The sequence below is a fragment of the Phoca vitulina genome, unplaced genomic scaffold, assembly GCF_004348235.1.
Source record: "Phoca vitulina isolate PV1807 unplaced genomic scaffold, GSC_HSeal_1.0 scaffold15, whole genome shotgun sequence".
NCBI lineage: Eukaryota > Metazoa > Chordata > Mammalia > Carnivora > Phocidae > Phoca > Phoca vitulina.
Genome location: NW_022589718.1, coordinates 37349021 through 37375170, shown reverse-complemented (window position 1 = coordinate 37375170; position 26150 = coordinate 37349021). Strand labels below are relative to the sequence as shown.

General features: G+C 40.5%; 1 protein-coding gene across 2 annotated transcripts in view; it reads right to left on the bottom strand.

The window, feature by feature from the left end:
- Positions 1-26150, bottom strand: part of CSMD1 (CUB and Sushi multiple domains 1) — a 2006418-nt gene that overhangs the window by 758408 nt on the left and 1221860 nt on the right. For both annotated transcript variants that reach the window (XM_032413252.1, XM_032413253.1), the window contains exon 6: positions 11367-11479. In XM_032413252.1, coding sequence (XP_032269143.1) covers positions 11367-11479 — 113 coding nt within the window. The remainder of the gene's footprint in view (positions 1-11366; positions 11480-26150) is intronic.

Genomic DNA, 26150 nt, shown 5'->3' with positions numbered 1-26150 from the left:
AGCAGCTTGGAACACAGAAACTGGCATCTTTTACGAGTTTTTAAAGGATTAGCGTTGGCACTTTGAAAGAATCTTTGGTTCCCAGAGAAGCTAACTTACATATTTAGGGAAAGTGGTTGTGTATCTGATTTGAATGAAGTTATACTTACTAAAAACTATTTTCTTAGAGGTTTGGAAGTTTTCAGAATTCTTTAGAGGTTATAAGATTAGAGGTTGCTAACTTATTTTGATTAAAACTTGATGTGTCCCTACCTACCTGAAAGATCCCCTAAGGAGAGTATTTGATGTCCTTGTCATACAAGTGAGCAAGGGCGCCACCAACAGGGTGTCTCACTACTTCTGCCTCCCCAGCAGTCCATGGGGCCGTGGGGAGAGTATGAGCCCCTCATTTAATTTCCTTCTTTTCTTCAACATATATTGAGTGCCTCCTGGGTTCTAGAGTATAGCCTTTACTATTTTGCAGAGTCCCTGTTCTAAAGGGAGAGCCAGACACATGCACTGGTGCTAGGACCCACGTCTACCATCTCTTAGAGCTCTTGCGATTGTATCTCATGTGAGCATTGGAGAATGGACAAACATACATGTCATCCAAATTTGAATTAATCTGAAAAGATGAAGTTCCCAATTTTCCAAATTTTTAAAGATTTTATTTATTTATTTGACCAGAGAGAGACACAGCGAGAGAGGGAACACAAGCAGGGGGAGTGGGAGAGGGAGAAGCAGGCTCCCCGCTGAGCAGGGAGCCCGATGCGGGGCTTGATCCCAGGACCCCGGGACCATGACCTGAGCCGAAGACAGACGCTTAACGACGAGCCACCTAGGCGCCCCCCAAGATACATTTTTTAACAACACGAAAGCCTTAATTTTATATAAAGTTTCCACTTAAGGTAAAAAGTAAAATTAGTAGTTATATAGAGCTATCACCTAAAAAGAAAACTAATTATTTGTGTCAACCCAACATTTAAATCCATGGTCAGGTTTTCCCTTGATTTATGAGACAGACGCTCTCTATATAAACTGGGACTTTATTACAAACACTCAAAATGATTTATCAGTTTCAGAAATCAATGGGAATTTCATTTTGTGAAAATTGCATTTTTGTAAATAGCCAGGTAAACATATGTAAGACTGTAGCTCAACAAATATTGCTACTTAATAGGGAAGAGGCATTTGTGGTTCAATATTAATATATCTCTAAAAAATCCATCTTGTAGACATCAAAAATGTCTACATGACTGATTGTGCTAACAAGGCACTTATTTAATTATAATTAATGATGGAGGCAACATATAAAGAATGGGCTCAATTTTCAGCTGATTTAAAGAAATAGTGTGTCCCACATAAATTTGTCATTCCACGAGAACCCAATATATACACAAGATATTGCAAATATATCAAGTGGCTTTTATTGCATTTGCCACTCCTTTGTTCACAATGCTATTTTGAAAGTGAATATATTTTAGGAGTAGCAACTACAGAGCAGTCTTACTTGTCAATCAAGCGCACTACTACTTTTGGCATAATTTGATGGCATGATTAAAGAGATAAAAGCCTAAGAACAAAGTGTAAAATTCAAAGAATAAAGAATGTAGACATGCAAGTCGAAAACACATTTTATCATGGTGGTTGTTTATTTGACCAAGAAAAGCACTGCTTTAAAAAGAAGATATTCTTTGTTTTTAGAAGTTATAAAATTCTTCTTAGGCATGGTACTCTTGAACAGAGAAGCAGTTTGTCATCAAGAGCTACCACCGGAAAGCTTCCTTAGTGGCTTAGAATCACACAGGGTTTTTATAGGAATCCCATATCATTTGTGATCATATTTACTCCAAGGAATACTGATGGAATCTTTATACCCTTAACAGTGACCACAAGTGATAAATGTGACTGCAGTTATGTTTCAAAGGCAGCAAGCAGAGAAGTGTGTGTTTCTAAGAAAGTGTTCCCCTCCTCCACCAACTAATCCAAGATTCAGATTCTTTGACAGAATACATGCAGAGATATTAAAATATCATTTGGGAAACATTAGACAAGTTTTCACTACAATTATTTTTGTTTCTCTTGTTGGTTTTCTGGATTGCTCATCTACTATGCTTTTCTTTTTTGCACTAGTGTGGTTAACAACCTTGTTTTGTTTTGTTTTCTTATTTTGTTTAGTTGAAACAAAAGTACAGTACAGATTGGGGCTCCCTGGGTTTCAATCTAAGTAGAGAATAAAGGGAAGACTTCAATGAAAAATCCATTTTTCCCTGTGTGTCAGGAAGATTCCCATTGGCTTGTGGAATGAAAACTGTGAATGCTCCTGGTTGCAAAGTCATGCAGAGATGGTCAGGGGGGGCAGCTGATGGGGGACTTGGAGAGAGAACCTGCCTCATCCTGAGCTACTGCTCTCCTGCCTTCTGGCGTCCATGGACTTGTTCTAGAATCAGCAGGAAGGACCCCTGTAGCTTCCATTTATTAGTGATATTTCTGCTCTCTGGACCAGAAAAAATACATGCAATGACTTCTTGCGTGACATTTATGACACCCCTTTTAAGTGTGCTCCCATCCTCTTTGGAAGGTTTCTTGACATCATCCTGGATGCTCTCCATTTGGTCAATTTTCTTCAAAAGGCTGACATCTGGTACTGACCCCATACTTCCATATATAGTGTGCCTAGTTGTGGTCTTAGGCATGATGCCTCCTTTGCACAAAGGTCTATGTGCTAATGAGAGTAAAAATATGGCAGCTCCCTGAAATCGTTTTGTCTTGGAGTTGAACTTCAAAGTCAGTCTGAAGATGTTTTCTAATACATTACTGGTAAGCCATGTTCATTCCTTCTTATATTTCTGGACCTTTTTATATCTTAAGACTATGTGCAAATTTTCTACTTATTACTCTTCACCCTTTAACTATATATATATATATATATATATATAACTATATATAACAATGTTTTATACTATACTTTTATTTATACTATATATATATATATATATATATACATATATATACATATCAATGGCTGATATGTCTAAACTATTAGAATTTTCTGACAGGAGAAGGAAAGATGGTGGAGGAGTAGGGGACCCTATTTCAACTGGTCCCTGGAATTGAGCTGGATATCTACCAGACCACTCTGAGTACCTATGAAACCAGCCTGAGATGTAAGAAGATCTGGATCTCTACAAACAGAATATCGCAGGCAGTTGGTTTCAAGGTACGAAGCGGGGAGCTGTGATTCTGTGGGCAGATATCAGAGGATAAAGGGCAGCGGAGGGAGCCTGGCCATGGGGATCCTACACAGCCGGTGAGTGACAGCCTCGTGCGCTGGGGATGGGGCACAGAATCGCAGACCGGTAACAGCGGGGAAAGGACTTTAGGGCAGCCCCCCGGGGTGGAAACCCAGAGCGTGGGGTCACGTGGGCGACCTGGGGGCGGCTGGTGGTTTTAGAAGCACAAAGGGCAGAGACGTGCTCCGACCTGGAGGCAGGACTGGGGATGCTGCGGAGGGGCACACAACCCAGGCCGCTACAATTTATAGCAGCATGGACAGAAACAGAGACAGCGTGGCCTGGAGAGCTCACTGAAGAACAGACTGCAGTCTCTCTGCTCTGAGGCAGAGGGTTGGAGACTGTCTCTTCTGCTCTGACTTGCTGAAGAGATGCAGAAAGCAGCCAGGGAAAGCCGCCAGAGAACAAAAGCCCCCAAAACTGATTCCCGCTGAGCCCATCCCCCACCACAGGGGCGCAGGGCAACTCCGCCCAAACAGGGTTGCCTGAGTAACGGTGTGGCAGGCCCCTCCCGCAGAAGACGGGCTGGGAAAACAAGAGGCCAGCAACCCTAAGGTCCCAAGAAAACAGGTGCATCTTGCTTAGGTTCTGGTCAATCATTTGGACTCTATACATTCCCTCAAACACCCATCAACAGAATGACTAGGAGGAGGAACCCCCAAAATAGAAAAGACTCAGAGATTATGACTTATGCTACAGATTTACAAATGGATGCAGATATAACCAAGATGTCGGAGATGGAATTCAGGCTAGCAATTGTGAAGATAATGGCTAGAATGGAGAAATCAATGAATGGCAACATAAAGTCTCTAAGGGCAGAAATGAAAGGTGAATTGGCAGAACTTAAAAATGCTATCTATGAGATCCAATCCAATCTAGATAATCTAACAGCTAGGGTAAGTGAGGCAGAAGAAGGAATAAGGGACCTGGAAGACAATATAATAGATAAAAAGAGAAAAGAGGAGGCCAGGGAAAAACAACTCAGAATCCATGAAAATAGAATCAGAGAAAGAAGTGACACCATGAAGCATTCCAATGTCAGAATAATTGGAATCCCGGAGGGAGTGGAGAGAGAGAGAGAGAGGACTAGAAGATATATTTGAGCAAATCGTAGCTGAGAACTTCCCTAATCTGGGGAATGAAACAAACATTCGTGTCCTAGAGGCAGAGAGGACCCCTCCCATGATCAAGAAAAACAGGCCAACACCCCGGCATGTAATAGTAAAACTTGCAAATCTTAGAACCAAGGAAACCATCTTAAGGGCAGTTAGGGGGAAGAGATTCCTTACGTACAGAGGGAGGAACATCAGAATAACGTCAGACCTATCCACAGAGACCTGGCAATCCAGAAAGGCCTGACAAGACATATTCAGGGTACTACATGAGAAGAATACACAGCCAAGAATATTTTATCCGTCAAGGCTTTCATTTAGAATGGATGGAGAGATGCACAGGTTCCACGACCGGCAGAAACTGAAAGAATACGTGACCACTAATCCGGCCTTGCAAGAAATATTAAGGGGGGTTCTATAAAAGGAGAAAGACCCCAAGAGTGATCTACAACAGAAATTTACAGGGACAATCTATAAAAACAACGTCTTCACAGGCAACAGATGATAATTAGTTCATATCTTTCAATAATCACTCTCAACGTGAATGGCCTAAACGCTCCCATAAAATGGCACAAGGTTGCAGATTGGATAAAAAGACAGGACCCATCCATATGCTGCCTACAAGAGACTCATTTTGAACCTAAAGATACATCCAGACTGAAAGTGAAGGGATGGAGAACCATCTTCCATGCCAGTAGACCTCAAAAGAAAGCTGGGGTAGCAATGCTTATATCAGACAAATTAGATTTTAAACTAAAGTCTGTAATTAGAGACACAGAAGGACACTATATCATTCTTAAAGGGTCTATCCAACAAGAAGATCTAACAATTGTAAATATCTATGCCCCCAACATGGGAGCAGCCATCTACATAAGCCAACTGTTAACCAAAATAAAGAGTCATATTGATAACAATACGTTAATTGTAGGAGACCTCAATACTCCACTCTCAGCAATGGACAGATCATCTAAGCAGAAAATCAACAAAGAAACAAGAGCTTTGAATGACACACTGGACCAGATGGACCTCATAGATATTTACAGAACATTCCACCCTAAAACAACAGAATACTCATTCTTCTCACGTGCACATGGAACTTTCTCCAGAATAGACCACAAAGTGGGTCACAAATCAGGTCTCAACCAATACAAAAAGATTGAGATTATTCCCTGCATATTCTCAGACCACAGTGCTTTAAAACTGGAACTCAATCACAAGAAAAAATTTGGCAGAAATTCAAACACTTGGAAGCTAAAGACCACTCTGCTCAAGAATGTTTGGGTCAACCAGGAAATCAAAGAAGAACTTAAACAATTCATGGAAATCAATGACAACGAAAATACATCAGTCCAAAACCTATGGGATACTGCAAAGGTGGTCCTAAGGGGGAAATACATAGCCATCCAAGCCTCACTCAAAAAAATAGAAAAATCCCGAATTCACCAACTAACTCCACACCTTAAAGAACTAGAGAAAAAGCAACAAACGATGCCTAAGCCACGCATTAGAAGAGAAATAATTAAAATTAGAGCAGAAATCAATGAATTAGAAACCAGAAACACAGTAGATCAGATCAACGAAACTGGAAGTTGGTTCTTTGAACGAATTAATAAGATCGATAAACCACTGGCCAGACTTACCCAAAAGAAAAGAGAAAGGACCCAAATTAATAAAATTATGAATGAAAGGGGAGAGATCATGACTAACACCAAGGAAATAGAAACAATTATTAGAAATTATTATCAATAACTGTAAGCCAATGAACTGAGTAATCTGGATGAAATGGAGGCCTTCCTGGAAACCTATAAGCTGCCAAGACTGAAACAGGAAGAAATTGACAACCTGAATAGGCCAATAACCAGTAACAAGATTGAAGCAGTCATCAAAAACCTCCCAAAAAACAAGAGTCCAGGGCCTGATGGATTCCCTGGGGAATTCTACCAAATATTCAAAGAGGAAATAATACCTATTCTACTGAAGCTGTTTCAAAAAATAGAAACAGAAGGAAAACTACCAAACTCATTCTATGAGGCCAGCATTACCTTAATCCCCAAACCAGGCAAAGACCCCATTAAAAAGGAGAATTTCAGACCGATATCCCTGATGAATATGGATTCCAAAATCCTCAACAAAATCCTAGCTAATAGGATCCAACAATACATTAAAAGGATCATCCACCACGACCAAGTGGGATGCAAAGTGGTTCAACATTCGCAAATCAATCAATGTGATAGAACACATTAATAAGAGGAGGGAGAAGAACCATATAGTCCTCTCAATTGATGCAGAAAAAGCATTCGACAAAATACAACATCCTTTCCTGATTAAAACTCTTCAGAGTATAAGGATAGAGGGAACATTCCTCAAGTGCATAAAATCCATCTATGAAAAACCCACAGCGAATATCATCCTCAATGGGGAAAAGCTGAGAGCCTTTCCCTTAAGATCAGGAACACATCAAGGATGCCCACTGTCGCCACTATTGTTCAACATAGTACTAGAAGTCCTAGCAACAGCAATCAGACAGCAAAAAGAAATAAAAGGTATTCAAATTGGCAAAGAAGAAGTCAAACTCTCTCTTTTCGCAGACGACATGATACTTTATGTGGAAAACCCAAAAGACTCCACCCCCAAATTACTAGAACTCATACAGCAATTCAGTAATGTGGCAGGATACAAAATCAATGCATAGAAATCAGTTGCTTTCTTATACACTAACAATGCAACTGTAGAAAGAGAAATTGGAGAAACGATTCCATTTACAATAGCACCAAAAACCATAAGCTACCTCGGAATAAATCTAACCAAAGAGGTAAAGGATCTATACTCTAGGAACTACAGAACAATCATGAAAGAAATTGAAGAAGACACAAAGGATGGAAAAATATTCCATGCTCATGGATCAGAAGAATAAACATTGTTAAAATGTCTATGCTGCCCAGAGCAATCTATACCTTCAATGCCATCCTGATCCAAATTCCAATGACGTTTTTCAAAGTGCTGGAACAAACAATCCTAAAATTTGTATGGAATCAGAAAAGACCCTGAATCGCCAAGGAAATGTTGAAAAAGAAAAACAAAGCTGGGGGCATCACGTTGCCCAATTTCAAGCTATATTACAAAGCTGTGATCACCAAGACAGCATGGTACTGGCACAAAAACAGACATATAGACCAATGGAACAGAATAGAGAGCCCATATATGGACCCTCAACTCTATGGTCAAATAATCTTTGACAAAGCAGGAAAAAACATGCAATGGAAAACAGTCTCTTCAATAAATGGTGCTGGGAAAATTGGACAGCCACATGCAGAAGAATGAAACTCGACCATTCTCTAACACCATTCACAAAGATAAACTCAAAGTGGATGAAAGACCTCAATGTGAGACAGGAATCCATCAAAATCCTAGAGGAGAACATAGGCAGTAACCTCTTTGACATCGGCCACAGCAACTTCTTTCAAGATACATCTCCAAAAGCTAGTGAAACAAAAGCAAAAATGAACTTTGGGGACTTCATCAAGATAAAAAGCTTCTGCACAGCAAAGGAAACAGTCAACAAAACAAAGAGGCAGGGCGCCTGGGTGGCTCAGTTGGTTAAGCGACTGCCTTTGGCTCAGGTCATGATCCTGGAGTCCAGGGATCGAGTCCCGCATCAGGCTCCCTGCTCAGCAGGGAGTCTGCTTCTCCCTCTGACCCTCCCCCCTCTCATGTGCTCTTTCTCATTCTCTCTCTCAAATAAATAAATAAAATCTTAAAAAAAAAACAAAAAAACAAAGAGGCAACCCACAGAATGAGAGAAGATATTTGCAAATGACACTACAGATAAAGGGCTGATATCCAAGATCTATAAAGAACTTCTCAAACTCAACACCCAAAAAACAAATAATCAAGTCAAAAAGTGGGCAGAAGATATGAAAAGACACTTTTCTGAAGAAGACATACAAATGGCTAACAGACACATGAAAAAATGTTCATCATCATCAGCCATCAGGGAAATTCAAATCAAAACCACACTGAGATACCACCTTACACCAGTTAGAATGGCAAAAATGGACAGGGAAAGAAACAACAAATGTTGGAGAGGTTGTGGAGAAAGGGGAACCCTCTTACACTGTTGGTAGGAATGCAAGTTGGTACAGCCACTTTGGAAAACAGTGTGGAGGTTCCTCAAAAATTTAAAAATAGAGCTACCCTATGACCCAGCAATTGCACTACTGGATATTTACCTCAAAGACACAGATGTAGTGAAATGAAGGGCCATATGCACCCCAATGTTCATAGCAGCAATGTCCGCAATAGCCAAACCGTGGAAAGAGCCGAGATGCCCTTCAACAGATGAATGGATAAAGAAGATGTGGTCCATATATACAATGGAATATTACTCAGCCATCAGAAAGGATGAATACCCAACTTTTACATCAACATGGATGGGACTGGAGGAGATTATGCTAAGTGAAATAAGTCAAGCAGAGAAATTCAATTATCATATGATTTCATTTATTTGTGGAACATAAGGAATAGCATGGAGGACGTTAGGAGAAGGAAGGGAAAAATGAGGCGGGGGGGGAATTGGAGGGAGAGATGAACCATGAGAGACTACGGACTCTGAGAAACAAACAGGGTTTTAGAGGGGAGGGGGAAGGGGGGATTGGTTAGCCCGGTGATGGCTATTAAGGAGGGCACGTACTGCATGGAGCACTGGGTGTTATACGAAAACAATGGATCGTGGATCACCACATCAAAAACTAATGATGTATTGTATGGTGACTAACGTAACATAATAAAATTTAAAAAAAAAATAGAATTTTCTGCCACCCAGAATGTTACTTATATCTACCAATATGGAGCATCTTCAAATTTGGTATTTTATTTTTTGCCTCTCTTCCAATCACTGGTACAGACGCCAAATTCATTGATCAGGTTGGAGGAATGATACCTAGAAATTTTTTTTCTGTAGTTCAAAGTCAATCTATTAATCAGGTTCAGGACCTTTGGAGATCAAATAACAGTTTAGAAACAGCTCTATTGATCTACCTACCTACCTATTGATCAGTCACTTTGCTCTCTGAATATTAATTTATGATTGTTCTAAGTCAGTGATAGATATATCTGTGGATGTGGATTGATATAACAAAATTCAGATGGATTTTCCCACAAGACTGCATGGAGTACTTTACACCCCCACCTACCATGTCCCTGTGTGAACTCACCTCTCACACCCAGTGTGCTCTTCTACACTATATATAAATATCATAGATTATATATGCACCCTGTTATGACTACAGATATAGTATATGGCCTTAAAAGATAAAGGCAAATAGAGGCACATCTGAAAAATGTGATCAGCCTTGTCTGGATTGCAGGAAAGGAAACAAATTGCTATGACTCCTAGAAAACTTGGAAGGCACTGTATTTGCAGTCAAAGAGGATAAAAGAAGAACTTTCTGGCACATCAGAAGACAATGTGAGAGGGGCAATGCTCCTGATGATGGATCAAATGCATTTTGGTAAAACAAAATTGGCCCTTCATTCTAAGTCGTGCACATTCTGTGAAGGTTCACATGCCCCAGGGACACAGGTGGCAAATAAAATCTGCTCACCTCCATGTGCTCTCCTCAGCACCATCTGTATTTAATTTCCTGCAAATTACTCTTAGTTTTCTACTTCTTGTCCAAAAGGACACAATGAAGGCATTATGGGATTTAAAATGTGTTTCAGATAGGACACATTCAGACCCCTTGTTAGAACATTACTAAAATCTCCCGGAGTGGCTAGCATGATTTTGGTTTTCATTCTGCCTTTCATGGGGGTTGTTTGCAAACTGTCTTTCTGAACTACTAGATTCTGGAGCATGGGGGTTATTATAATTTCCTAGTTTTGGGGTCCTGGCTTGCATGTGGCAAGTGCTTAGGGAATGTGGTCTTAACTGAACTCTTGATATTCTCACAGTCATGATTTGGGGGAAGCATGAGAAGTTTGCTTGGGAGTGCATCTTGCTTTCTGACAAAGTCATATTGTTGTTTGCAAATTCAAAGTGGAATTGTTTTCAATGGATCTCCTAATAAATTGAATCTTTTTTATGGTATTGATGAGGATTATTAATTATTAAAACCATATGGGCAGGGTACCTGAGTGGCTCAGTAAGTTAAGCGTCCCAACTCTTGATTTCGGCTCAGGTCATGATCTCAGGGTCCTGGGAATGAACCCCTGAGCCCTACTGTGGGGCTCAGCTCTCAGCAGGGATCTGCTTCAGGATTGTTTCTCTTCTTCTGTTCCTCCCCCTGCTCTTTCTCTTTCTCTCTCTCTCTCAAATAAAGAAATACATAATCTTTAAAGAATCCCAACAAACATATGGGCAGTGATACAATACTATCCAGGTATAAACACTAGAAATTCGATACAAAGAGGAAGCTTCAAAATCAAACCTTCATACTAGTGACTACAGACTTTGTTTCACTCAGCTACAAAAAAAAATCTTGTGTTTTTCTTTTGATGTTCACTTACCTGTCAATTATTAAAGCAGGTAGCTGGATTGATGTACTGTGAATATATTTTACAACTGAAAGTGATAGGATGATGTACTTATGCATATTCATGCAACCTATATTCTGTGCCATTTTTAATGAGTGGATAAAGAAAACAACCAGACAACTATGGATATTTTCTGGTTAGGTGTATATGAATTAAAGTTAATGCTAGTATATATTTACTGACTTATTGATAAAAACTCAGTAATAATTCAAGTAAAACAATAAAATACATTACATACAGCCAAAGTAATAAAGCTTTACTGAGAAGTTGCTAGGAGTATCTGTAAAACTTCCAGAGTTAATTGTTCAAAAAAGAGCTAGAAGGTATTTTCAAGCTTATATCTCTTGCTCTATCTCTAGCAAGAGACTCCTAAAATTTGAGGGTGAAAAAACCAAAATATCTTCCTCTACTTTTTTTTTTATTTATACATAAAACGGGGCATTCTTACCTTGAAACTGTGCATTAAATCCTTTGCGTCGATGGTTACTGTCAGATGTAAAATGGAGTCGTAACCAATTCTTGCTACTTATAACAGGAGAAGGAAGGTTCATGCCCGTCAGCCTGGAAAAGAGAACCAGAAAAAATCTCCCTTGTAAACCAACAGAGCAACTGTCCTATAGCAAACCCACTTTTAAAATTGACTACTGACAGTCGTTATTTTGAGATCTGAAGACAGAGGTCATTGATGAGCTGCACTGAAACCTTGAAATGACTCAGGCAATTTCATGTGTGTCCACATAATCACTGCTATATTTACCCTTGATGGAATGAAGGCTTTCACCGACACTTGACATTTTTATTCTTCTTCATTAATGGTGGATAAATGAGAAGATATTCTTTGGATCACTTATTTCTTTTCATCAGGACCTCAATCATAATGAATTATAAAAGGACAAGAAATAGGCAAATGGTAACATTCTGCTTTTCACTCTTTGAACACTTTATGATTCTGTTTCACCTGAAGTGCCTTCAAAAACACTGTTTATCATGCTGGATAGCATATATCCCATATTTCTCGGGTCCCATCCACAGAACTCACAGCACGGGCCTTTCCTACCCACGGGAAGCAGAAGAGCAGCATGTAGGGGATTGGTGACGAGCACTGTCAAAGCGATTTGAAATGAAATAAAATTATGTTTGGGGACAACAGTATATTAAACACAATTAAATCTTTCAAAATCAGACACAAACCATCTCTGGCTAAGCTGTTTAAGCTCCCATCCTACTTTACACTGTGTGCTTTAGTTGTCAGAAAAAAAGTGAGTAATTTACTTCCTACTGAAAACCTGTGTCATTAAGAAGTGAAAGCCTTCCCAGGTGGTAAAGCTGCCCCCTGTTGGTAATACAGCGGCAGGGTCAGTTTTGGCCAATGGCAGAAGGATCCTTGGATTGGGATGCCTCAGGAATGCGGTGTGTATGGTTCTGCCTTGTAAGAACTGTCGGAACCTCCACTTGCCAGTCTGTCAACTGGACCTGAAAACACCTCCACCAAGGGGTTGAAAGGGATATCGATACATGTATAAATGTCCCTGATGCACATTTTAAATGTCACCTATGGTTATGCATTGTACAATTAATTTTGCCAAATCTGTTTTCAAAATGATGCTTATTAGTGCAGGTGATCAGTAAATGTTTAAGGAATTTGCCTGTAGCTGAAACTGGTGCTGCCCTTGGTGGGCTTCCCTGTGAGCACCAGAGCTGCTTGGTCAGGCTGGAAATCATATTCTGTGCACGGGATTTACCAGGCACGGGTGGGTATGTAGAGCGTTTCCCTCCTTACTCCATTACCTGGAGGAAAAGCAGCATCCAATGAAATATGTAGGCAAGCTTTCTGATGTTGGGGTGTTCAATTTAAACTCTCAGGTTTAAAAATGTGCAGTATCCATTTCAATGTAAAAGCCAAACCTTGACTGTAACCAATCGCAACAGTGTTTATGTCACTGTTTGAAATAATCTTCTGTGAGAGGAAATACACAACTCAGATCTGCCTATTTGCTTGGATTTATGTAGCTTTGACTGCTGAAATCGGATGCAGCTGCTTCCAGGAAACATTTCATTATTCTGATATTTTGTTTGAAAGCTCCCTCCCCCACCACCTGTCTCCCTTGAGGAGCTGATGCTACAGATTCTCTTGGAAATACGTTACCTCTTTGCCAAATACTGACAATGACCAGAAGATAAGTAACTTCTGGATTCAAAAACCCAGAGTCTATCCAGCTCACCTACGTATACTTACTGAAAGTTTCATAACTGAATCCCATGTTTATTTGTTGTGGCTCTTAAAGTTTTTTTTTTTTCTTAATTAGGTTCTTTTTGAGTGGTTCTGATCCCAAAAGCTGGGTGTGATTGCATGTTAGTGGTGTGTTAACATTAGCAATGCATGTAAATAAATCCCCTCCTCACCTCCCACGTGTTTCACATACCTACACCCCAAAAATGTCAGTTTTGTGTTAATAAACACACTTCATCTGTAAAGGGCCAGATAGACATATTTTAGGGTTTACTAGTCCTGCGGTTTCTGCTGCAGCTGTCCAAATCTGTTGCTGGAGTACAAAAGCGGCCACAGAGTGGGGACGGTTATGTTCCAGCAACAATTTACTTACAGAGGTTTCCATTTCATGCCATTTTTCTGAGAAACAAAATATTACTCTTTTCTTTTCTCTCCAAGTTTTTATTTTAAATTCCAGTTAGCTAACATACAGTGTAATATTAATTTCAGGTGTACAATATAGTGATTCAACACTTCCATACATCACCCTGTGCTCATCACGACAGGTGTACTCCTTCATCCCCATCACCTGTTTCCCCCATCCCCCCACCACCTCCCCTCTGGTCCCATCAATTTATTCTTTGTAGTCAAGAGTCTGTTTCTTGGTTTGCCCCCCAACCTCTCTCTTTTTTCCCCTTTGCTCATTTGTTGTTTTTTTTTTTTATATTACACATGTGAGTGAAATCACCCCAAAGTTTAGGGCAGCATTATCTACAATAGCCAAACTATTTGGCTGTAGCGAAGGACCCCAAGAACCTCTCAACTGATGAATAGAGAAAGAAAATGTGTGTGTGTTGTGTGTGTGTGTGTGTGTGTGTGTGTGTGTGTGATGGAATATTACTGAGCCATAAAAAAGAATGAAATCTTGCTATTTGCAGTGACATAGATGGAGCATATTATGTTAAGTGAAATTAAGTCAGTCAGAGAAAGACAATTGTTATTCTTTTTTGATGGTTTTTCAAACATTGAACAATGTAAAAACCATTCTTATTTATAGATCAGATTGGCCTATGGACCACGGTTTGCTGACCCTTGCTTTGGTATATATGAGGTGATTTGTCAAAATACCGAGCAGATAGATAATTAGATGATGTATATCAAGATAGTGTAACTAGCTTCGAAAAAAATATCTACTTTCTGTACAGATTCATTTTACACAGAATCAAAGGTGAGGACTTTGTAATAATTATATAATTCACTACCCATGGTTAGAGCCAAGCCATGCAAATAAGTCACACTCCAGAGTGGATTAATGTGCATGGATTTCTTAATTTGTCTGTGGGAAATAAACAAATATTCACATCCTCTTTCTTTGGGGTGTGGAGTTGGTGGTTGTTCTATATAAGACATTCTTTGGAATTGTGAGTTTTTTGGTCCTTTTCCACAAACCTGGGTAACCTTAAAACTATCATTTAACAGTAAGCTTACATTTTAAAGTCAATTGTTCCTTCATTGCACACTGATTTAAAGGAAGTTGGCTAATATACAAGCCAGTGGATGTTACAATGGATTTGCCAAGAACTTGGATGATTTAGTTAAGATGTAGAGGTAAAGAATTCAACTGAATACCTTTGTGGTATTAGAATGGCACTCACAGCTGCCCACATCCTAATCCAAAGAGCCTATGACTGCATCACCTTACATGGGAAAAAGGGGACTTTAAAGGTGGGATAAAGTTACAGACCAAGGGGAGATTATCCTGGATTAAAGGGTAGCCCAATGTAATCAACAAGATGCTTAAAAATGGAAGAGGGAAACAGAGAGAAGAAAGAACCTACCAAGGAGGTCAGGGGATGCATGTGAGAACTGTCGCCATGGTTGTTGACCCTGAAGATGGAGAAAGGGTCCACAAGCCAAGGAATGTGGGTGGTCCTTACAAAGCTGTAAAAGGCAAAAATCTGCATCTCCCCTAGAGCCTTGAGGAGGAATACAGCCCTACTGACAACCTGATTTTATTCCAACAGAGCCTGTGTAAGACTTATAACCTCTGCAACCATAAGATAATAACTTTGTGTTGATTTAAGCCATCGTGTTTGTGTCAATTTGTTATGGCAGCAATGGAAAACAAAACTTTTAATATATATTTCATTCTAAAAGACTCCAGAAAGAGAAGACATTCAGTAGACTATGTCATCACTCTAAACCTATCAATAATCTCAGTTTGACACTCTGTATAATTATCAGTGATTGAACATGCACATCATTGGCTTGTTTCTCTTAAAAGTCTTCCTTCATTCTTAGCTCTATGTTTCAAAGTCTGCTGGAATTGTTTTCGACTTGACATACATAGTGAGCATAAGATACAAAGCAGAAATGTTTTGCAGAGAAAGGATTTAATAGTGACAGGTATCAACACATGTCTTTGTCTATTAGCTGAGAATGTCTAATGTACTCTTAATTTTTTATCCTAGACATGTAAAAACACAGGACAATTATCTGGAGAAATCAGGGGATTCAAATATATTTGGACTTAAAAAAAATAAAGGATACCTCAACATGATCTGCCAGGAAAGGGTCTTTCTGAGGGAATGTTAGATGCATTTCATTTCTGGAGCATCTCAAACTAGGTCAGAAACCCATAAAGTCTCACAGTGAGAATTTTGAGCGGTCCCTTTATACATGGTAGTTCTCACTCTTCCCCCCAAGATTGCCAAATTAGGCAATTTAATCCATTGGCAAACTCATTTCTTTCAAAGATTCAACAAGGTTTTGCGGCTGCCAAGAGTAAAAATAGATGTGGGACCCATGGGTACTTAAAGTTAAGAGGACCTTCTTTGAGCCAAAATAGAACTGGGCAGTCTGTTCCACTTTCTCCAAATAGCTTGACCATAAATTTTAAGGTTCTATTTATAATATGTCCACAACTTCTTCTCCCACTTAACCTCCCTCAGCCCCACACTTCTCAAGTATAAAATGAGGGATTTGAGCATGTTGTTCTTCTCAGACATTATAGCCTTGTGTCTGTGACTCATTCATTTTACTTACATAACTTGAAAAACATGGAGTCAATTTATTGAGATAATTTGCTGAAATGCATTTGGAAATGCTAAAGTTCTTGAGAGAGCTCTGTTTGAGCTCTTGTTTGACATTAAGCCAGATTTCTTATGTCTTTAGAAAATCATCATATAAATTGCTGGGAGTTTCTCTGTAGTTAAACCTCTTTAACTGTGATGACTAAGAAGCCAGAAAGCATTAATACCATCAACACTGACTGTAAATTACCCACCCTCCCTAAGGAGCCTAAAGAGTTTCATAAACCTATTACTTCAAAGAGCTGATTGCTTGTCATCCACAGAAAGTCATCTAGAAGCCCTTACATTTTCCTGTGCTCTTGTGGACATGTAACCAACATGATTCAGAGGGTAGTGTTCTATTTATCTCTGTTTTATGAAAAGTAAATGGAAGAATCTGATACAACAAAGGGATTCTGAAATGTCATGTTTCTGATTGAGTGTTATTTGTGTTACTAGGGAATGCCATTTTCTTATGAATATATGTTAAGTTCATACTGCTATTCTAAGCCTTATTTTGGACTTTGATGAAAGAAACAATGGAAGTTAAAGGTAGTTCTTCAAAGGGAAATTCATGAAAAGAAGATATGCAGAAGTCTGTGTGTGTGTGCACAAATACACACACACTCAGATACTCATATAACACAATAGTCATATATTTATATAGAGAGATTCCTAGAAATTGATCCCAAAAGTTTTACACCCACATATCTACCTTCTGGGAGAAACAAACAAACAAACAGCCCACCCATAGCCTCTTTAAAAGCATGCCACAGAAGAAGACCTCCCCGTGAGAACGTTCTTTCTTTCATTACAATCAGTTCATTCTGTTTGACGCTTCTCCCACTTCCCGTGGCATTCAGGATTAGCTGTCACATAGGTCTGCTCGCTCCTGGACAGTTTATCTCTCTCTCTGGCTTCACTTTTTGCTCAAGGCATGCATGAAGATTCTCTCAGGAGTAAACACTGATAGCTATTCTCCTCTCTCTTGAAAACTTCACCCATTCTTATGTCTTCAGTCATCACCTTTTCCATGTTCTGTGCTCACCTTGTATATTCTATGCTGTTTACAAAAATGATTTCTAGTCTTTTGAGCCTTCTGTCCTCCTTTCAGATCCCCAGCTCATCTTTCCAGTCTCCATACCCTCCCCTTGGCTTCTACACTGGAATGTGCTTGACTTTGGTTCAATCCCCCCACGGAAAGCCCCCTCCATGCTCCTTCCTTCCTCGGGATCTTTGCACATACTGCTCTCTTGCCCTGAGCCAGGACACCCATCCACCCTGGTGCCCCTTCCTCTTCACTTGCCTAGTAATTCCTGGTCCTCCTGTAAATTTCAGATTATGGATCACATTGTCAGGGAAGCCTGACTTGACCGTGAAGTTGAAGTTGTTCCTCCCTGGTAACGTCTTCTCCTGGAACCTCTCATGCAGACATTTCAGAGTGATGACCTGGTTACTTGTGTGATTATTTACTGAATGGTTGTCTTGACAGTGACACAGGAAGCTTGTATTATCTCTCTGAAACCTAGCAAAGTTCTGGGCATATAATAGAAGCTCAACACACATCAGATACATAAATAGAATAGTAACTTTCACAAAGTGAGCATTACTCTACGCAACCCTTCCTGTCACACGGCCAGGCTGGGGTGTGTTTGTGTCTAGGTAATATCTTTATAGGATAAATCACACACTTTTATGGCACTGGAGGAAAGCAAAGCAAGAGTGGAGAATCAGTGCCAGGAAAATAGCAGTGGCTCCATTTGTGCCCCAGGACCAACGTCTCTGCACACAGATGTGCACAACTCCAGGGAATCAGGTCTGAAAGGACTCTCCCAAAGCTCCATGTCTTTACAACCTGGACAGGACATCTTGTGTCTCTTCAATTTAATAACCCCTTAGGGAATCCAGAGAGATTACCACTCACCTGCTCCAGAAATGTCCCCAGCACCCACCCCTCAGCTCTGCCTTTGGTGGTCATTAAGCTTTTTGGCAAATGTTTAGACCATAGACACACCATGTCCTACGGGTTTCTGTAAGTGGCGAGCTCTCAGATGTATAATCCTGGCCACACCAAAACAGTCATGACAGCAGTGTATCCAAGGGAGGGATCAGAGTGTGCAACATACCCTCATCTTGTAGACACCTTCTGGACCTGAGACCTGCATGCAAAATCTATTCAGATGCTAAGTTTTGGGCTTGCAACCCGGTGATGTCTGCTACACTCATCTGTTCTAACCAGGCACTGCCTGTGCCCTGGCCAAACTGAAACCTCCACTTGTGCTATTGAATAGATCTTTTCCCCTTCCGATGCTCTCATCCACTCTGTGCAACTATGACCTCAACGGCCCTAAACATGATTCAAAGCAACATTACAAATGACCTGCATGTGCCTGACAGCATCCTGGGCACTGCAGACAGGCTGGAACAAGCTCTGGTGTCCGGCGTGCATCAGAGGAGTGCTGACATAGGACGCGTGTCACCAAATGGGGAGTGCAGATTGCCATACGCACTCACAATAGGGGCTCTCCACTCTTCCTGGGGGGGGAAGCCAGTCCTACAGGTATGATATCTGAGTTGTAACTAGTCAGCTGAGTAGATAGCAGGGGCCACTGGCGAGAACAATGACAGCAGTCTATGTTGATGCCCACACTCAATCACGTCACACCCTTTTATAAAAATGCTTTCATAACCTTCAATCACTCTGAGAAAGACGTCAAATTTCTTAGCATGGGATTGAAGGTACTTCCTGATAAGACTCCAACCACTTCCTGCCTTGTCTCCTGTAAGTTCTTTCCTGAGTCCTCTATAGCCCACAAGGGACCACGACTGCTCCCTGGCCGTCCCATGTCACCGTGCTTCCATGCCTGCATCACCTGCACCCCTCCATCTGGAGCCCCGTAGCTGACTTTTGCCTGTTTACATTCTTCTCAAATTTCAAAGCTTTTGCAAAAGACTTTCCCTCTAAAACACTTTCCCTTATTATCTAAAGTACGATCAACCACCCTGGCCTTCATAATCCGTTAGCACTTGCTCATGTAGTCTATGGAAATGATCAGAATGTGTCCTGTATGTTTGGTGGTTGTGCAGATGTCTGTTTCCCCGACGGAACTGTGAGCCTGTTGAGGGCATAACTAGCATTTTATTAATTTCCCTCAAGCTTTTGGTACCGTGCGTACAGGAGAGCCTCAATAAATCCACTTTAAATGGTTTCTATGCTTTTATTTTTTGCTCATGACATGAGCTACTAAAACAGGCACACCATAAGACTGTCAAAAGTTAAGATCATTAAGAGAATGCCATTCCTATCTTTCTATGCACAGACATTTCTCTGCCAAGTAGGAATGTTGAGTGGGGTAGATTTGGCATCTCCTTTCTATTCCTCCTAGAACAGCCGTGGGACCCAAAGCAGTAACACTGGACTCACTTAAGACAGTGAGAACATCCGTCAGTGTCAAGGAAGGAGAAGGAGGAGGACAACGGAATCTATTAGAGATGGGGCAAAGGGGCCCAGGACAGACAAGAGGGATTTGAGAGAGGGTCATAAACATGTCCAGGACTTCAGCAAGCCAGGCAGTAGGAATTAACCCAAAGGTCAAGCAGAGAGGACCATTTAGGAGAGAATGTGACAAATCCTGTCCTCTAAAGCTTAAGGACTAAATGTCATGGAATTGCTTGGAATGAAGCCCGGGAAATGGCTCAGACAGATGCATAATAGGATAAGATAGTCAAGAGGAGCAGGCTCTGACACTATTTCTCAGTGGAAAGTCCTCTGGGCCCCTTGTCCACACTCCAGGTAGGGGGAGGAGGCCAACCCAGGAAAGCTGCATCACCCGCCAGGCACCTTCTCCTTCCTAGACTGGAGAGTGGCCCTGCCCCACCCAGGACTGTGCGCATGCCCTTCAGTGTGGGGGAACCTGGTCCACACATGGCGCAAGGTCATATCTATATTACAGATCTCAGCGGCAGCAGGCTAGTCTGGATTGAAGTCAGTGACCTGGAAAATGGAACCTCCAGTGTCTGTTTCTAATCCTCTGCTCTGTCCAATATCCTGGTGGGTTATTTTATAATTATCTGGGAAGACAGGTGTCTGGGTTTTGCCAACAGGAAAAACGTTCTTTGTCTCCTGTATTACTTGGACTTTCAAAACAGCTAACAGTTGGTGCTAGACATGGATGAGTATCAGTATCATTTTCTGATCATTAAAAAAGACATTATCGAGGGGCGGAGCAAGATGACGGAGGAGTAGGGGACCTGGATTTCCTCTGGTCCCAGAAATTCAGCTGGATAGGGATCAAACCATTCTGAACACCTACGAACTCAACAGGAGATCGAAGAAAAGAATAGCAGGAACTCTCTGAACAGAAAAGCGACCACTTTCTGGAAGGTAGGATGTGCGGAGAAGTGAATCCGAGACGATATTTGGGAAGATAGGTGGCGGGGCAGGGGGCTGCCATCGACCGCTTCTGGCAAGTGATAGAGCCTCAGAGCACAAAATTGGAAATTTTAGAAGTCGGCTCTGCTGAGGGACGTCGCTCCAGTGGCTAAGTGGGGGGTGGAACCCTCACGGAACAGTGTGGTCTCAGGACCCTCGGGGTCACAGAAAGACCGGGGGTGCCTGAGTGCAGCAGAGCTCCCAGGTATCAGTGTGGGGAAGCTGGCTGCAGAGACCGAGCCGAGGTGCGGGCTCTCAGCTCGGGGTTGCCATAAACAGTGATCTGCAGCACAGTCGGGCAACTGCTCCTCCAGCAGGGACCCAACAAGTGGCAGATCCGGGGAGACTCCCCTTCCTCCCCCAGGAGGAGCGGCTTAGGAGCACACCGCAGGGATCTGCCGGGTTTGGAGACTCCACACCGTGTTGGGTGCCAGAGATAGAAACACTCGGTCACTGGCCAGGTGAGCGTGGAATGCGGCCGGAGACCGGGGAGACAGGAGTGATTGACTGCTGAGGAGCGGGGCCCCGAGTTCTCCGGTCCTCTGGGGCGGAGATTGGGAGGCCACCATTTTCACTCTTGGCCACCAAAGCTGTATGGAAAGCTTGCAGGGAACAAAAGCTCCCGAGAGCAAACCCGAGCAGATTACTTAGCCCGGACCAGGCAAGGGTGGGGCAATTCTGCCTCGGGCAAAGACATTTGGGAACCAGGGCAACAGGCCCCTCCCCCAGAAGATCAGCAAGAACAGCCAGCCAAGACCAAGTCTAACGATCAATGAGAACAGCAGACCTCCAGCGCTAGGGGAATACTGCACATAGAATCCATGGCTTTTTTCCCATGATTCATTAGTCTTTCAAAGTTAAATTTTGTTTTAACTGTGTTTTTTTTTTTAATTTTTCTTTTTCCCTTTTTCAACCAATATCTTATCAATCCCTTTTTTAAAAAACATCTTTATTTTTCATTTTTAGAGTCATATTCTATCCCTTAATATTAGTTACCCTTAGTTTTGGTATATATATAAAAGTTGTTCTCTCTTTAAAATTTTGAGATACAGTTTCTTCTAACAGATCAAAATATACCTTAAATCTCTAGTGTATGGCTTTGTTCTAGTCTCCTGCCTGATCACATTCTCTCCCTTTTTTTTTTTTAATCCTCTTCTTTCTTTTTTCAACTAACTTCTTATGTTATCAATTGCTTTTATAAAGTCTTTTATAATTTTCATCTTTACAATCAGATTCCATCCCTTCATCATATTAACCTTTATTTTTGTACATATATAAGTTTTTCTTTCTTTAAAATTTTGGGAGGCACTTTCTTCTAACAGACCAAAATATGCCCAAAATCTAGTGTGTGGCACTGATCTATGCACCAGCCTGATCATATTTGATCATATTCTGTTTTTTTTTGTTTTGTTTTGTTTTTGTTTGTTTTTATCTTTTTCTTTTCTTTTTTTTTCTTTTTCTTTTTTCTTTCTTTCCCTTTCTTTTCCCCCAGTTTCAGGTCTTTCTGATTTGTTTAGTGTATATTTTCTGGGGAAATTATTACCCTGTTAGCATTTTCTTCTCTCATTCATCTATTCTCCTCTGGACAAAATGACAATTTGGAAAAAATTACCTCAACAAAAAGAACTAGAGGCAGTACCGACTGCCAGGGACCTAATCAATACGACATTAGTAAGATGTTGGAACTAGAGTTCAGAATGATGATTTTAAAGATATTAGCGGGGCTTGAAAAAAACATGGAAGTTATTAGAGAAACCCTTTCTGGAGAAATAAAAGAACTAAAATCTAACCAAGTTGAAATCAAAAAGGCTATTAATGAAGTGCAATCAAAAATGGAGGTTATAACTGCAGAATAAATGAGGCAGAAGAGAGAATTAGTGATATAGAAGACCAAATGATAGAAAATAAAGAAGCTGAGAAAAAGAGAGATAAACAACTACTGGATCACGAAGGCAGAATTCGAGAGATAAGTGATAACCATAAGATGAATCAACATTAGAGTAATTAGGATCCCAGAAGAAGAAGAAAGAGAGAGAGGGGCAGAAGGTATATTGGAGCAAATTATAGCAAAGAACTTCTCTAATTTGGGGAAGGAAACAGGCATCAAAATCCAGGAGGCACAGAAAACCCCTCTCAAAATCAATAAAAATAGGTCAACATCCCAACATCTAATAGTAAAATTTATGAGTCTCAGAGACAAAGAGAAAATCCTGAAAGCAGCTTGGGAAAAGAGATCTGTAACCTACAATGGTAGAAACATTAGACTGGCAACAGACCTACCACAGAGACCTGTCAGGCCAGAAAGGACTGGCAGGATATATTCAGAGCACTAAATGAGAAAAATATGCAGCCAAGAATACTATATCCAGCTAGGCTGTCATTGAAAATAAAAGGAGAGATATAAAGCTTCCAGGACAAACAAAAACTAAAGGAATTTGCAAACACGAAACCAGCCCTACAAGAACTCTTGAAAGGGGTCCTCTAAGCAAAGAGAGAGCCTAAAAGCAACATAGACCAGAAAGGAACACAGACAATATACAGTAATAGTCACCTTACAGGCAATACAATGGCACTAAACTCATATCTTTCAATAGTTACCCTGAATGAAAATGGGCTAAATGCCCTAATCAAAAGACATAGGCTATTAGATTGGATTAAAAAATAAGACCCATCAATATGCTGTCTGCAAAAGACTTATTTTAGACCCAAAGACACCCCCAGATTGAAAGTGAGGGGGTGGAAAGTCATTTACCATGCTAATGGACACCAAAAGAAAGCTGGGGTGGCAATCCTTATATCAGACAAATTAGATTTTAAACCAAAGACTGTAATAAGAGATAAGGAAGGATGATATATCATACTTAAAGGGTCTATCCAACAAGAAGATCTAACAATTGTAAATATCTATGCCCCTAACATGGGAGCAGCCAATTATATAAGGCAATTAATAACAAAAGCAAAGGAACACATCGACAACAATACAATAATAGTGGGGGACTTTAACACTCCCCTCACTGAAATGAACAGATCATCTAAGCAAAAGATCAACAAGGACATAAAGGCTTTAAATGACACACTGGACCAGAGGGACCTCACAGATATATTCAGAACATTCCATCCCAAAGCAAAACAATACACAATCTTCTCTAGTGCCCATGGAACATTCTCCAGAATAGATCACATCCTAGGTCACAAATCAGGTCTCAACCAGTACCAAAAGATTGGGATCATTCCCTGCATATTTTCAGACCACAATGCTTTGAAACTAGAAATCAATCACAAGAGGAAAGTTGGAAAGAACTCAAATACATGGAAGCTAAAGAGCATCCTACTACAGAATGAATGGCTCAACCAGGAAATTAAAGAAGAATTTAAAAAATTCATGGAAACCAATGAAAAGGAAAACACGACTGTTCAAAATCTTTGGGATACAGCAAAGGCAGTCATGAGAGGAAAGTATAAAGTAATACAAGCCTTTCTCAAGAAACAAGAAAGGTCTCAAATACACAACCTAACCCTATACCTAAAGGAGCTTGAGAAAGAACAGCAAATAAAGCCTAAATCCAGCAGAAGAAGGGAAATAATAAAGATCAGAGCAGAAATCAATGAAATAGAAACCAAAAGAACAGTAGAACAGATCAACGAAACTAGGAGCTGGTTCTTTGAAAGAATTAACAAGATTGATAAACCCCTGGCCAGACTTATCAAAAAGAAAAGAGAAATGACCCAAATCAACAAAATCATGAATGAAAGAGGAGAGATCACAACCAACACCAAAGAAATACAAACAATTATAAGAACATATTATGAGCAACTATATGCCAGCAAATTAGATAATCTGGAAGAAATGGATGCATTCCTAGAGATGTATCAACCACCAAAACTGAACCAGGAAGAAATAGGAAACCTGAACAGACCTATAACCACTAAGGAAATTGAAGCAGTAATCAAAAATCTCCCAACAAACAAAAGCCCAGGGCCAGATGGCTTCCCAGGGGAATTCTACCAAACATTTCAAGAAGAATTAATACCTATTCTTCTGAAACTGTTCCAAAAAATAGAAATGGAAGGAAAACTTCCAAACTCATTTTATGAGGCCACCATTACCTTGATCCCCAAACCAGACAAAGACCCCATCAAAAAGGAGTATTACAGACAAATATCCTTGTGGAACATGGATGCAAAAATTCTCACCAAAATACTAGCCAACAGGGTCCAACAGTTAAAAGGATTTTTCACCATGACCAAGTGGGATTTATCCCTGGGCTGCAAGGTTGGTTCAACATCTGCAAATCAATCAATGTGATACAATACATTAATAGAAGAAAGAACAAGAACCATATGATCCTCTCAATAGATGCAGAAAAGGCATTTGACAAAGTACAGCATTCTTTCTTGATCGAAACTCTTCAGAGTATAGGGATAGAGGGTACATACCTCAATATCATAAAAGCCATCTATCAAAAACCCACAGCGAATATCATTCTCAATGGGGAAAAACAGAGTTTTCCCCCTAAGGTCAGGAACACGGCAGGGATGTCCACTATCACCACTGCTATTCAACATAGTATTAGAAGTCCTAGCCACAGCAGTCAGACAACAAAAAGAAATAAAAGGCATCCAAATTGGCAAAGAAGAAGTCAAACTCTCACTGTTTGCAGATAATATGATACTTTATGTGGAAAACCCAAAAGACTCCACCCCAAAACTGCTAGAACTCATACAGGAATTCAGTAAAGTGGCAGGATATAAAATCAATGCACAGAAATCAGTGGCATTCCTATACACCAAGCACAAGACAGAAGAAAGAAATTAAGGAGTCGATCCCATTTACAATTGCACCCAAAACCATAAGATACCTACGAATAAATCTCACCAAAGAGGCAAAGAATCTGTACTCAGAAAACTATAAAATACTCATGAAAGAAATTGAGGAAGAACCAAAGAAATGGAAAAATGTTCCATGCTCATGGATTGGAAGAACAAATATTGTGAAGATGTCAATGCTACCTAGAGCAATCTACACATTCAATGCAATCCCTATCAAAATACCATTCACTTTTTTCAAAGAAATGGAACAAATAATTCTAAAATTTGTAGGGAACCAGAAAAGACCCTGAATAGCCAGAGGAATGGTGAAAAAGAAAAGCAAAGCTGGTGGCATCACAATTCTGGACTTCAAGCTCTATTACAAAGCTGTCATCATCAAGACAGTATGGTACTGGCACAAAAACAGACAGATAGATCAATGGAACAGAATAGAGAGCCCAGAAATGGACCCTCAACTCTATGGTCAACTAATCTTCGACAAAGGAGGAAAGAATATCCGATGGAAAAAAGACAGTCTCTTCAACAAATGGTGTTGGGAAAACTGGACAGCCACATGCAGAAGAATGAAACTGGACCATTTCCTTACACCACACACAAAAATAGACTCCAAATGGTTGAAAGACCTCAATGTGAGACAGGAGTCCATCAAAATCCTAAAGGAGAACACAGGCAGCAACCTCTTTGACCTCA